This window comes from Nerophis lumbriciformis, linkage group LG35 (genome assembly GCF_033978685.3).
Source record: "Nerophis lumbriciformis linkage group LG35, RoL_Nlum_v2.1, whole genome shotgun sequence".
Lineage (NCBI taxonomy): Eukaryota > Metazoa > Chordata > Actinopteri > Syngnathiformes > Syngnathidae > Nerophis > Nerophis lumbriciformis.
In genome coordinates, this window is record NC_084582.2 from 6082139 (window position 1) to 6096810 (window position 14672).

Genomic DNA, 14672 nt, shown 5'->3' on the forward strand with positions numbered 1-14672 from the left:
AGTCCTTTTGCAATGGGCCATTGCGGGCCCTAAAAATAAGCGCATAACAATTTTCGACACACGGACACGACAGAGAAAACAGTTTTCGTCATCATTGTTCAAATATGGTGACGTCTGTCGAGACGCTTATCTCCATTCGGTGCCACACGTCCACACCATTAAAATGCTGAGGCAAAAATTTCCACATCAACACCGTATGAAAAAATTTGTGATTTTTTTTAGTTGTGATTTCCTTCTCTGCATGAAAGTTTAAAAGTAGCATATATTAATGCAGTATGAAGAAGAATGTTTTAATGTAGACATGCAAGCCTTGAAAGAACATTTTGAAAATCAAGACTACATTTCCTGCAAATGGGTGCATTTCTGCCCTATATTTTAACTTTAGATTTATTCTCATATCAAACTTTTTTGGCTGTCTTTTTGACACTTACATCCGGCGCCCCCCTCCACACTCCGGATTATAAATAATGTAAATAATTCAATGTGATTATCTTGTGTGATGACTGTATTATGATGATAGTATATATCTGATAGTATATATCTGTATCATGAATCAATTTAAGTGGACCCCGACTTAAACAAGTTGAAAAACTTATTGGGGTGTTACCATTTAGTGGTCAATTGTACGGAATATGTACTTCACTGTGCAACCTACTAATAAAAGTCTCAATCAATCAATCAAAACACATAGAATCATCATACTGCTGTGATTATATGCATCAAGTGTTCATTCAAGGCTAAGGCAAAATATCGAGATATATATTGTGTATCGCAATATGGCCTTAAAATATCGCAATATTAAAAATAGGCCATATCGCCCAGTCCTAGTTTCAATGATGCCATTTCTGTTTGTCATGTATAATTTTGTCTATTTTGTGTTTATCCTTGAATAAACAGGTCAGTTTCTTGTTACCAACCATTGTGTATTATTCAAACTCCCCTAATTCAGCTGGCTAGTTGTTATCAAGAGTACTAAAACCCTTTTCAACATGATTCTGACAACTAAGTAGGCTAAATAACTTTAAACTTTAATACATGCTCGGATAGGCCAGTATTGGTATCGGATCGGAAATGCAAAAACAATATCGGTATCGGATCGGAAGTGCAAAAACCTGGATCGGGACATCCCTAGTTAGTACGTGTGTCAACCTCATTGGCTGATGCTTGAAGAGCATCAAGGACTGGACATCAAGCTGACAGGTCCAGCTTTTGGCTTGTAGTCGAGCACTCTTGTCTCTCAATCAGCAGATCTTAGTTCAAACCCCTGGCAGTGTGACGGGTTGAACATAAAAATGTCTATTGTACAAGATCACTCTCTATTGTTCATATTGTAATCTTAACATCTGGTCTGCGGCTAATGTAACTGCAGTAGCATTTTTACTTGAAACAACTTTACAGTGAGAGCCGGCGTCAGTATGGATGTCAACAACACAGCAGTCTGGTACTAGCAGAGGAGGAAAGCACAATAATCAACAAAATGCAAAGAGGAATTGGTGCTAAAAAGCGGAAGAGGAACTGCTTTGTTTGGATTTTAAAAAGTCAGACACCAACCAAACCACTGTAATCTGCAAAACATTGAGGAAACAAGTCGTTGCTAGCGACATGCAGATGTATAATCGACAGTAAAGAGACTGTGTTGAAAAGTGGCCCGTACAAACGTCTTACCAAAACCAGAAAGTGATGAAAAGAAAAACACAGACCAAGCTGAACAGAGTTGTCGTCCAAAGACACCGTCTATGACAAGCAGTCCCTCAGGCACTGAGAAATTACAAATTCTGTCTTGATTCATGTTTGTAGTATTTTGTGTCGAGAAGAAGGTAAAGTGCTAACAATACTCTTTTTTTTTTTTTTCATTGTCTTGTTCTTTTTGTATATGATATGTGTTTTATAAATATAAGGGAAAACGATCATCAAAATTAGCATTATTTTCATGTGTGGAAGTGTATTTATATATATTTATTAGGGGTGTAACGGTACGTGTATTTGTATTGAACCGTTTCGATACGGGGGTTCCAGTTCGGTTCGGAGGTGTACCGAACGAGTTTCCACACGGATATATTAAGTAGCGTAACGAACGTTGTGTAAACAATGCACACCGAGGCACAACACACGGCATGCTAGCAGCTAACGGGCTACGATAGACTGACCATACGTCCTCTTTTCACCGGACGGAGTTTCTTAAATGCCTCAAATGTCCGGCATTTTGAGTTAGGGTTGCGTGTATTTTCAATGTACTTTCAGGGTTAAGAAGGGGTTAAAAACAAAACAAATTGTCCGCGCAGCAGCATTCGTGAGAGAGGGGCAGAGACAGAGAGAGAGAGAGAGTTATGATAAATGCGCATGCGTCGCCAGGCTCTGCTTTTTATCCATAGATTTATCAGATGTTATTTTTTATTATCTATAGCAGGGGTGTCAAAAGTGTGCACCGGAGACCATTTGCGGCCCACAGCTAATGTTTTAAAGGCCCACGGCACATTCTAAAAATACTATTACAATAAACAAAAACATAACAAAAGTGAAATAAAAAAGCTTAAAGGTGAAATGTAATTTAGAAAAAGTTGCAATGTTGACTAATAAAACAAAGCTGGGTTTTTTTTTCAATCAAACTGTCATTGCTCAAAACATAATATTGAATCAAAATCAATGTTATTATGAATTATTGACCTATCCAAGGTTCCGATTACTTCACATCAAATATTCCACTAAGAAAAATATTTTTGGTGGAAAATTTTGCAAATTTGGTAAATAACCCAGAAATTTATATTTTGTTGTTTTCTTACTGCACCGAAAATGAACCGAACCGTGACCTCTAAACCGAGGTACGTACCGAACCGACATTTTTGTGTACCGTTACACCCCTAATATATATATATATATCCATCCATCCAAGGTCCGTGTAGTTGCTTTCCACCATGTTTTGTCACGTAAAACGGCGCTTTTGCGCATGCGGCGACTTCCTTTTTCCAGGAAGTAAGCAGTGTTGCCTAAATGCATTAATAAATGATGGTTTTTGGATAATTAAAAATGTAAACGGTATTACTAACCGTCTTGAATTTACCACGGTTTATCATGACACCATTTACCGTTACATCCCATCCATCCATTTATCCATTTTCTACCGCTTGTCCCTTTCTGGGTCGCGGGGGGTACTGGAGCCTATACCAGCTGCACTCGGGCGGACGGCGGTGTACACCCTGGACAAGTCGCCACCTCGTTGCCATTACATCCCTAATATACAGTATATATTAGGGCTGTCAACGTTAACGCGTTATCTCATGTGATTAAGGCTTAACCTGGAAGACACGTTAATTTCTTACACGGTCTGTGATTGCGAGGAGGGACGGCCCATTTCGCTTCAAAACAGAACTTTAAATAAAACTAAGGTAACTTATTGGTAGTGCAACGACAAACGTTTTTATCATCGGCGCACATTTTAAAATACCATCTTGAAGCGAAACACGTACACGAGCATGGCGGGAACATCTGCTTCAATTCAAATGTTGCAAGTCATATAAATAAAACCCCACTATGGACTGGACTCTCACTATTATGTTAGATCAGTGGTTCTTAACCTTCTTGGAGGTACCTAACCCCACCAGTTTCATATGCGCATTCACCGAACCGTAATCATAAAATGATGTTATTATATTAAAGAAATACTAATAGATATATATTTTACAAACAGAAAGATACAGGAATGTACACATAATCCCATGTTTACATCTCATTGTGCAACATGTGAATGTTTTAGTGGAAACTAAATGCGATATCTGAAAGGGGTACACATTATTTCCAAAGTAGGACCCCCACACAGACATATAATACTAGTACACAGCTCATGAAAAACAATGTTATAGTCATTGTAAGTGGGCCAAAACACTTATATTAGAAAATAATCTCATGGAAATGACTGTTATTTGATTACAATAATAAAACATTTAACTTGTTATTTAGTCAGGTTTGGGACAGGTGTGCTGCAGGTGTGACCACATGTGCTCCACCGAATGCTCAAGGAGTTTTTGCGTTTGCTCACACATATGGAAAATTAGAAGGAACATTGTTTGGGGGTATCCACAATACGCCGATAGGGATACGTTTTTATTTACACGATGAGTCGGGCGTGTCTTGACCTCCACGGCGGAGGCTCTGCCGAACCCCTGAGGCCGACTCACCGAACCCTTAGGGTTCGATCGAACCCAGGTTAAGAACCACTGTGTTACATCCACTATGGACTGGACTCTCACTATTATGTTAGATCCACTATGGACTGGACTCTCACAATGTCATGCTAGATCCACTCGACGTCCATTGCACCGGTCGCCGATTCTATAATCGTCCATGTCCGAATTGCGATGCATCTACAAATCGATTATTTGCCCCACCTCTACCTAGCACTTTGTTTAATGTTTTATGGTGTATAGTTGATTCCTATACGACATATTTCTGCTCAAACTCTTAATGGATTTCTCCCGAGAGCATGTACATGTACATACATTTAGTACATGTACTAAATATAAGCTGACACATTGATACTATTAACAAAAATACAAATATGTGTCTTTAAATAAATGGGGAGGAGTATATTTACAGCTAGAATTCACCAGGTCAAGTATTTCATATATATATATATATATATATATATATATATATATATATATATATATATATATATATATATATATATATATATATATATATATATATATATATATATATATATAAATAAAATAAATACTTGAATTTCAGTGTTCATTTATTTACACATATACACACACATAACACTCATCTACTCATTGTTGAGTTAAGGGTTGAATTGTCCATCCTTGTTCTATTCTCTGTCACTATTTTTCTAACCATGCTGAACACCCTTTCGCAGGTACCCAGAAAGGTTTCGAGTACCACCAAAAAAACTGAATCTCTGAAGACAGTATAAAAATCTGTGTTAAAGGTGTACAAATACTGTTTGTATAATAAGCATGTTTATTTTTTAAATGAGGGTTAAGAGTTCAGTACTAAAAAAAAAAAGAAAAGAATATGGCTTAAGTACAGTTTTTTAATTGAGCTGCTGCATTTTTTGGTTGGGTTGTTTATTTATTTTGAGTAACTTCTATACATTTCTAAAAGGGGAGGAATGTAATAGTGATCTATGTTTGTCTGTTGCCATCTCCTGGTGAATGTTGGCTATAGCGTACTGGGGTTACTTTTTGGTTGGCCAACGATTTACGTGGTGTTGCGCACCTGACGTCACTCAGGTCCGCATGGAGCTGGAGGGGGCGTGGCTTCCAGCTCCGCCTGAATTTCGGGAGATTTTCGGGACAAAATTTGTCCCGGGAGGTTTTCGGGAGAGGCGCTGAATTTCGGGAGTCTCCCGGAAAATCCGGGAGGGTTGGCAAGTATGCCCTAGTCATGTCTCTCATAATGATTGTGAAGAATAGGCAAAATTCCCCAAAAAGTGAAGTTCCCCTTTAAGAAAAATATGTGTTTTGTTGTGTTTATTTTGTTATTTTGCACAAAAAAGGTGGTTATTGAAAAATGTGTTTCCCGTGTATATGTGTCACTCTAAAACCTATGCATCTAATTAAATTCTGGTTGGAGTCAAATAGTAAAAATATGTCCGTGTAGATTTCCAGTCATCAGGTCTTGTAATCCACAATGGTTAAATCGATGCAACTGGACTCTTCTGAAACGTTTTCAACAAACAGGGAGAGTCCAGTTGCCTCCACGTAACCTTTGTGGATAGTAAGACTCCTTTCACACAAAATAAAAAGGCAAAAGGAATCAGGTTAACCTGCCCTTCAAGGTGTCCCTTTATATTCTTTCCATGCACTTGGCAACCTTAAGTGTGACCCATCAGGGACTCACTGCTGAGGAATCAGAATGTTACCTGCTTCTCTAAGCTCATACTACCAACATAGCAGTGATAGGCACCCATTAACTCCCACTGTGCATCTGTCATCCTCAATTTCAACTCTCAGTTTTACCCAACCAACTGCAAAATTGTGGTGCTTTTCTGGCGTTTTGGATTATCACCACCAGAATCCATGTGAGAGTATCATGATTGAATGGTTGTGATTCCCTCTCCTAATCATCTTAAAATGTTGGAGCATTCAGTAGTTTGAGTTTAGTAATGAAAGAAAAAGACAAGCTGGTGTGGTAAGAGGGCAAAAAGAATCTTGAGAGAACAAAATTACACATTCCTGGGGTGATTGATATTTAGTCCTATCCTCACAGAACAACAGGGAATCATGTCCTGGGTGTACACTATCACCTTCTTCGCTTTGAAAGTTCGAAAGCCCTCTAATTATTAGCAATTTCTCCTTGTTCTGAAAAGAATGGTTTACTCAAAAGTTGGAACTTGACACACATACCAGCACGTTGTCGTCGTGATTTACAGTAACACTGCATGCCTTTGAAGGGTACAAAGGCTTTAAATGGTTGAATGAAGGCATTCCAATAGTCTTTTCATGAATTAATTTCATGTTGCTTTCATCTAAAACACCAGCTTCACCTTAGTAGCAGTCTGGCAGATAGCTTGTTTGTTTTTGGCGTTGGGGTGCAGCTTCATCTCGGGCCAGAAACTGGCTGTGGAACGATGTTTGGCTGTCAGAACAGAAGAAAGTGTGCTGCCATTTGCCTGAACGTACGCACACAATTCTTTGAGCGGTAACAGGCCCTTATATTCAAACAGCTGGACAGGAGATGTGGAGACACCTGCACACCAAATGAACAGCAAACATCTGGAGATCTGTGTGTCGGTTAAACCCGAGTTGCCACACTACTCAATCAGCCTCTAATGCTCAGAAGGTCAGACATGTACATATACATTATGTCAGCTGGTCAAGATATACATTCCTTGTTAGGAGGGCCCCCGTTAAAGGTCAACCAGATGTTACACAGATTCAGTGTCACTGATAAGAGTCCGTTCCTCCCTGACTAGACTAAGATGAATGCAGCAATGTACGGAGACATCCTGGATGAAAACCAATGCTTCTCATCCAACCTGATGGAGCTTGAAAGGTGCTACAAAGAGTAATGGTAGTGTTTCCCACACATTCATTTATTTGTGGCGGCCCGCCACGAAAGAATTACGTCCGCCACAAATGGATTTTTCGGCTTTTGACTCGCTCGACCGCTCATAAAAGCAATGGGACTCTGTCTGTGAATGTATCTTGTAGTTACAACTCCGGTGCAGTAGGTGGCGGTAGCCTACTATGCATTGTAACTCCGCCAATAGCACTTTAATTCACCTGGTGGGCCAGAAGACGAAGACGAAAACGGACGGACGGACGGACGGACGGACGGGATCAAAATACGAGGGTAATATAGGTTATAGGGTGTACCCCGCCTTCCGCCCGATTGTAGCTGAGATAGGCTCTAGCGCCCCCCGCGACCCCGAAGGGAATAAGCGGTAGAAAATGGATGGATGGATGGATGGAGGTAGATAGGTTTTAGCTGCATCGCTCGCGGCTCGTCATATATTTAACGTTAATCCGCGATTTCACCGAGCGTTTCACTGACGGTGAGCAGCCTGACGCTGCTTCATTAACACCGCCGCTGTTTGACTCGGGGGCCGGGGCAGACGCACGTAATAACAATCACCTGTTTTCATACCGACGAGCTAACGTGTCCAGGTTATAACCCTGTTGTCAATAAACACACGTGGAGACGGTGCTTCAGATACTACATTAATACTCAAGCTAAAATGTCCACTGTTCACTGCAGCATGTGAATGCAATGAAAAGAATAACATCTGAGCCAACCAGCTGTTAAAATGTTGTCCAGGTTAATGTTTTGGCCATTAAAGGCCCTTCATTTCAAGATTTCAACTGTGATCGGGCTTTAAACAGGTGGCTGACCTGTTCAGATGGGTGTAACTGCTACTGGTCAAATAATGTGAAATAGCATTTAATTTTACATGTATGCAATGCCATTTAAATGTAATTATAGATAATAATAATAATAAATACTGTGTAGTGTTGTAAATAGTCAACGGGGAGGATTTTAGTAAGATATAAGCCATGAGCACTACACAGCCAGAAAAAAACCTAGGCAGGACAAGTAAAAATATTGGGGCAAGTAGATTTGAGAAGTCGGGCAAGTAGAAAAATTAGGGCGGAGGGAACAGGTGAGACTCAGCAAACACTGAAAAATAAAGCAGGGTCAGATCAGAAATGCACTTTTCTCATGAAAAGGGTCCTAATTTATATTCTTATGTGCCTTATAGAGAGGACCACGACAAAACATAGAGCGACTAGCTCCAGTGCGACCTGTTCAGCAGCAGCAGGAGGAGGAGGAGGTTGACTGACTGTGGCAGGACACCTCTGCCTCTGTTTCACTTTATGTTGCTGGTAAATAATATGGTTGTAGTAGTAGGCTAAAGTTAAATTATTTAGTATGCACTAATTAAAGGGGCAGAGCTTTAAGAGACATTTTAGCTTTTATATTTTATAAGATATATTTTTTGTAAGAACCACAATTAATAAATATATTTCAGTGAATAACTAATTTTTCAAATCTGTATTTAATTATATTCCAACTCCGCGTTCTTCTTGGTCATCGCCGCTGCCGCCGCCACCCCCCGACCACACCACCACAAATAGATGCCTGCCCTGTGGGAAACACTGAATGGGCAACACTGCCCAAAGATAGGTGTACCAAGCTGGTGGAATTGTATTCAAAAATACTTGAGGCTGTAATTGCTGCGTAAGGTGAATCAAAGTATTGAGCAAATGCTGTGAATACTTGCGTACATGTGATTTTTCAGGTTTTTTATTTTTAATACATCATAAAAGGGATTGTCTGCAGATTTTTTAGGACAAAATGAATGTATTCTATTGTGGAATACAACTATAACATAACAAAAAGTGGAATAGTTTCCGGATAACTGAATCATGAATTGTGTCATGATTAGGGATGTCCCGATCCAATATTTGGATCGAATCGGCTGCCGATATTTGCCGAAAATTGCGTATCGGCAAGGCATGGGAAAATGCCGATCCAGATCCAGTTTAAAAAAAAAACTCCCGTCCGTGTTTTCCAACGCACCGATTTAAATAATACATTCCACTTTTCTGCTGCTCCCTAATTTCCGTTCCGCATTTTCCAGCACACCTTCAACACATCCACAGGTCTGTGAATTCTAACGCAGTTGCTTTTAGCTGCTGGCAGTACACGACAGGCTCTTCTCACTCTTTCCTGTGTCTCCCTCTCACAGACAGCAAGTGCACCTTCTTACACATGTCACATACTGTCACGTCATGCGTCACATACGTATACGTCCTCCCCGAGCAGAGAGGTAGCAGCATGGCTAACGTTAGCTGTGATGCTAGCGCAGCCGTGCAAGCAACGCTCCCTCTAAGGTGCTCGCCTGTGCAATTGTGCACTGTTTAAACGTCCTCTGCGCATAGCAAATCTATGCCACGCACAAAATCAAATAAAAAAATAAGCGCATAATAATTTTCGACACACGGACACAACAGAGAAAACAGTTTTCGTCATCATTGTTCAAATATTGTGACGTCTGTCGAGACGCTTATCTCCATTCGGTGCCACACGTCCACACCATCAAAATGCAGAGGCAAAAATGTCCACATCAACACCGTATGAAAAAATTAGTGATTTTTTTAGTTGTGATTTCCTTCTCTGCATGAAAGTTTAAAAGTAGCATATATTAATGGAGTATGAAGAAGAATGTTTTAATGTAGACATGCAAGCCTTGAAAGAAAATGTTGAAAATCAAGACTACATTTCCTGCAAATGGGTGCATTTCTACCCTATATTTTAACTTTAGATTTATTCTCATATCAAACTCTTTTGGCTGTCTTTTTGACACTTACATCAGGCGCCCCCCTCCACACCCTGGATTATAAATAATGTAAATAATTCAATGTGATTATCTTGTGTGATGACTGTATTATGATGATAGTATATATCTGATAGTATATATCTGTATCATGAATCAATTTAAGTGGACCCCGACTTAAACAAGTTGAAAAACTTATTGGGGTGTTACCATTTAGTGGTCAATTGTACGGAATATGTACTTCACTGTGCAACCTACTAATAAAAGTCTCAATCAACCAATCAAAACACATAGAATCATCATACTGCTGTGATTATATGCATCAAGTGTTCATTCAAGGCTAAGGCAAAATATCGAGATATATATTGTGTATCGCAATATGGCCTTAAAATATCGCAATATTAAAAAAAGGCCATATCGCCCAGCCCTAGTTCAATGATGCCATTTCTGTTTGTCATGTATAATTTTGTCTATTTTGTGTTTATCCTTGAATAAACAGGTCAGTTTCTTGTTAGCAACCATTGTGTATTATTCAAACTCCCCTAATTCAGCTGGCTAGTTGTTATCAAGAGTACTAAAACCCTTTTCAACATGATTCTGACAACTAAGTAGGCTAAATAACTTTAAACTTTAATACATGCTCGGATAGGCCAGTATCGGTATCGGTCAGTATCGGTATCGGATCGGAAATGCAAAAACAATATCGGTATCAGATCGGAAGTGCAAAAACCTGGATCGGGACATCCCTAGTCATGATAACATTGAACTCCTGGATAGTGTCATATGACTTTCAAATTAATGAACACAAAGAAGTAGTTGGGCTTTCACTGGAAAAGGAAACTGCACAACATAAAACCTCCAAGGTGCGATACACAATCAGCTTTGCTTCCCTTTCACTTGCACCAGAATTGTTAAGGTGCTCAGAGGATCGTGTGTGATTTACCATTGCCAAGAACAAAGGCCGCGTCCTTAAACATTCTCAGAAAAAAAGACCACATTGTCAGTCAATTTCGAAGGACCCTGGAAATTCCGTTGGCAGGATTCTGTTACATAGCGTCATCCTTGAAATTCATCTGCTTGAGGATCCTTCATTGACATTGACAAACACCATCTAACTACTGTGAGCTCTTGTCTACTTTCCTATTGCGGCGTTTCGGTTGCTCTGCATGCAACCACAAAAAGAGGCTCTGGAAGTTCATCCAACACAAAGAATACTTTTTCTTCTCCATTGGAGATTAGGAATATTAAATTGAGTTATGTTAACTTTATTCGTGGCCAGATGACTAAATAATGCAGAGTTATTTACGACCTTTATAACCATGTTTAGACGCTGCACGTGTCACTGCTTTGGGGATGTCTATTGCACAACTTCCAAGCAGATGTTAAGCCTCTCACTGTTGGACCATCATTTATGCTGACAAAGTGCAACCCACCTCTTAGTTGAGCTATGGGTGGTCTATTGAGTTTCCAGCTAGTCTCTTCACTTTCAGATTCTTTTGGACAGCAGTAAGGACCCTCAGAATATTTCTATGGGAACAGGAGGTGGCCGACAATGGACAAATAAAAAACTGAGCAAAAGACTTGCTATGACCATTAAGACTGCTGCCAGTTTCATACCTGCCAACTACTCCGGTTTTCCCGTAATTAGTACGGTTTTCATCAACCTATTCCGGGTTACGGTTGCAGTGATAAAAAATACAGTTTTTCATTAATTAAAAAAATATATATTTTTAAAAGTTTTATTCAGGAAATCGCGTAACAACGACAATCGACACTGCTTCCCGTAACTTCCTATCGAGCCATTCCGAATGCCATGCGCGAGGCTATTTATAGCACCGCTGCCAAGCACGAGGCATCAGTTGCCATTGTTTCCAAACGAGCGAACGATCATGGAATCAGCCGGAGAAAAATCGCAAACGAGTCTTAAACCGAAAAGAAAACTGCAGTCATTCCGTGAAGAATATTCAAAAGCCTATCCGGGAATAATTATCCGTTCCAAAAAGGGTGAAAACTACGCGAATTGCACCTTGTGCAGACAAGATTTTTCGATCGGACACGGAGGAATTAGCGAAGTAAAAGACCACGTTGGGACAAAAAAACACAAGTCTAATGCCGTTGCTAGCGATACAAGTGGAAAACTTTCAACGTTTTTCGTCGCCCAAACAGATTCTTTGGATGTGATAAATGCCGAAGAATTTGGATTTTAGCCACAAAAAGGTAATGACACCAATGTTATCTATTGGAATTGTTTAGTACTGTTATACTGTTAAAAGTGTTTATACTATTTATGCTTTCAAGTCCAAGTTGAAGAAATCTTGTTAAATGTTGACAGCATAACTACCAAAATACAGAAGTATGTCCTTAATATTTTTGCAGTGCTATTTCTGTTGAAAAGTTCAAATGATTACATTAGAGATGTGATGTGCCACTTTTCAAGTGTCTGATGGCTTAAATTAATTTTCATTAATTTTTCATATTTTGAATTCTTTTGAAAGGCTTACAAAAAAACTACATTTGAATTGTAATTCCATGCTATTGACAGGACTATTAATTTTAATGAAGTTAGTTTACCATGTTTACAGTATGATAATTGTGATAGAAATGTGAATTTTAGGCACAGAATATTTTTTACAATTGAACAAGGCAGTAGATTATACAAGCTTGGACAGAAAGTTAATAATGACACCAATTATTTTTTTTATGGAATTGTTTAGTACTGTTTTACCATTTGTTTACTGTAAAAAGTGTTTATACTGTTTATACTTTCAATTAACAAATTGAAGTCTTGTGAAAGGTTGACAGGATAACTGGCATTAACTGTCAAAATAATTTCAAACTATTGAAGTTAGCTTACAGAATAAACATGTCAATCAACCCATATGATTTTTGCTGTAATATTTTTGTTTTGAAAAGTCACTGTGACTGATAGAAAAGTGATGGTTTTAGCAACATTTTAACCTGTCTGAATGCTAATAATCATTTTGCGTCGGAACCCCCCACCAGGACTTTGTCCTGGACCTACCGGGGCCTGCGGCCCCTGGACCCTGGCTACTAGGTTTTTCTGATTTCAAAAGTTGGCAGGTATGCAGTTTGCTTCCGAGCAATTGAAAAAAAAAAATGTGTCATCGTAGCTGACAAAAGACTTGATGTTAATGTAGATACAAAGGCAGGAGTTAGTCATGACCCCTGGGAGTGGCTTTACTCTTTCAAAGGATGGGCTCACCAAACCACGTCAGCCGTTTTGTTGACTCACATTTTAGCCCATTAATGCTGCATCTGGGCAGGCATGGGACCAGGTGCTATGTGAATGAGCAATGATCTCAGACAAAACACAATTCATGTCCTTCTTTTGTAAATGAACGTGAGTTATTATTTGTGACCAGGCGGATGTCTAAAGCAGACAGACAAAGGTGACTTAAGTTACAGGGTAAGTTACAGACCCAGTGGGACAGACAATGACTTGAGTGTTTCACACTCAAATGCCTTGAGTTTACAGAACAAACCTTAAAGGTTAAAAACAACAAAACAGCCTTTGCTCAGGCTTCTTTCTCAAATTTTATATCACCATCATTTATAATAAGTTTGTCCAAAGTGGCTCATTGTCTCAAGCATGAATCCTTTTTTCAATCCTTACTCCTACCTTATGGTCTTATAGTTTCTCACATTCCGCCCTGCTCATGTATCATGCACCTGTGAGACCTGGACATTAACCAACGACTTTAGGCATCAGCACTTCAGAATTCCCTGACCAAAAACTTGGGTACTGTCGGAGGCAGATATTTACATATATCCATATTTAAGTGTTACTTCTTTACTTATTATAGTCATATTACAAGACACCTAGTGTTCTCTTTTGGTTGTATGCAAGTACTGTATGTGTCAACCTTGATTTTGTGGTATGCAGGGAGTAGCCATAACTCCTTTCTCTTATCTGTTCCTGTGCCCAGCTGAGGAGGACAAGGGGTAAGTGTTCGGGCTGGAGGAAGAGACAATTAGGGTGGGAGCAAGAGACACTTTATAGATGAGAAGGTTTCCGTATTTGAGATTAGATCATTTTAGCTGCGCTAGGGAACGCTTGCTGTACTGGCTTGGTCTCATGTTTATTTTCAAAGCTTTGAAAATAAATCACAAAATACCTATTCTGTCTGGTGGTCAAATTGAACTCAGCTTATGTGTCATCAAAAGAACTTGGGAGTGACCAGCAACTTAAATTCCCTGGGAGGAACATCTGGTCCGAACGCAACAGTACGGATAGGACGACTTTCAATCAGCTGAGACATACCTTGTATAATTTGTCAATGCCAATATAGTATGACTACTGTTTGAATACTGTATAACCTGCCGTGTCTTGACCAAGTGGATAGGCAAAATGAACAGTGTTGACTTATTACCTTTGAAAAGGCAGACAGGGAGATTTGTTATCGTTGAACAGTTTCCATTGAATAAATGAAAGAAAAGGGACATTGTGTAAAGATGTGTGTAATATTTGCTTATTTTCTGTTCCCTAGGATAACTCACTGCATCAAATCAGAGACTTACTAGCCACAGAAGATAACAGGGGCATAACTCAGAGGGCAAAAAGAAGTCCAGGAAAGCAGCTACACACAGGTACTGTATGTTAAGGATCCTTATTACCCAAAAGTTTGGGATGTTTTTTTGTTTTGATTTCGCAAAATCTGCCTGCCTTTTATTATTTTTGAAAAGAGAAGCAAGTGTATCTGAAGCTTTATTGGGCTGGTAATACATGGGTTAGTGATAGATCAATTATTTATATGGTTTAATGCAGGGGTGCTCACACTTTTTCTGCAGGCGAGCTACTTTTCAATTGATCAAGTCGTGGGGATCTACCTCATTCATATATATAATTTAT

General features: G+C 39.2%; 1 protein-coding gene across 2 annotated transcripts in view; it reads left to right on the top strand.

Annotated features, from left to right (window-relative positions):
* eda (ectodysplasin A) overlaps positions 1-14672 on the top strand; it is a 62203-nt gene that overhangs the window by 30877 nt on the left and 16654 nt on the right. For both annotated transcript variants that reach the window (XM_061927945.2, XM_061927946.2), the window contains exon 2: positions 14311-14410. In XM_061927945.2, coding sequence (XP_061783929.2) covers positions 14311-14410 — 100 coding nt within the window. The remainder of the gene's footprint in view (positions 1-14310; positions 14411-14672) is intronic.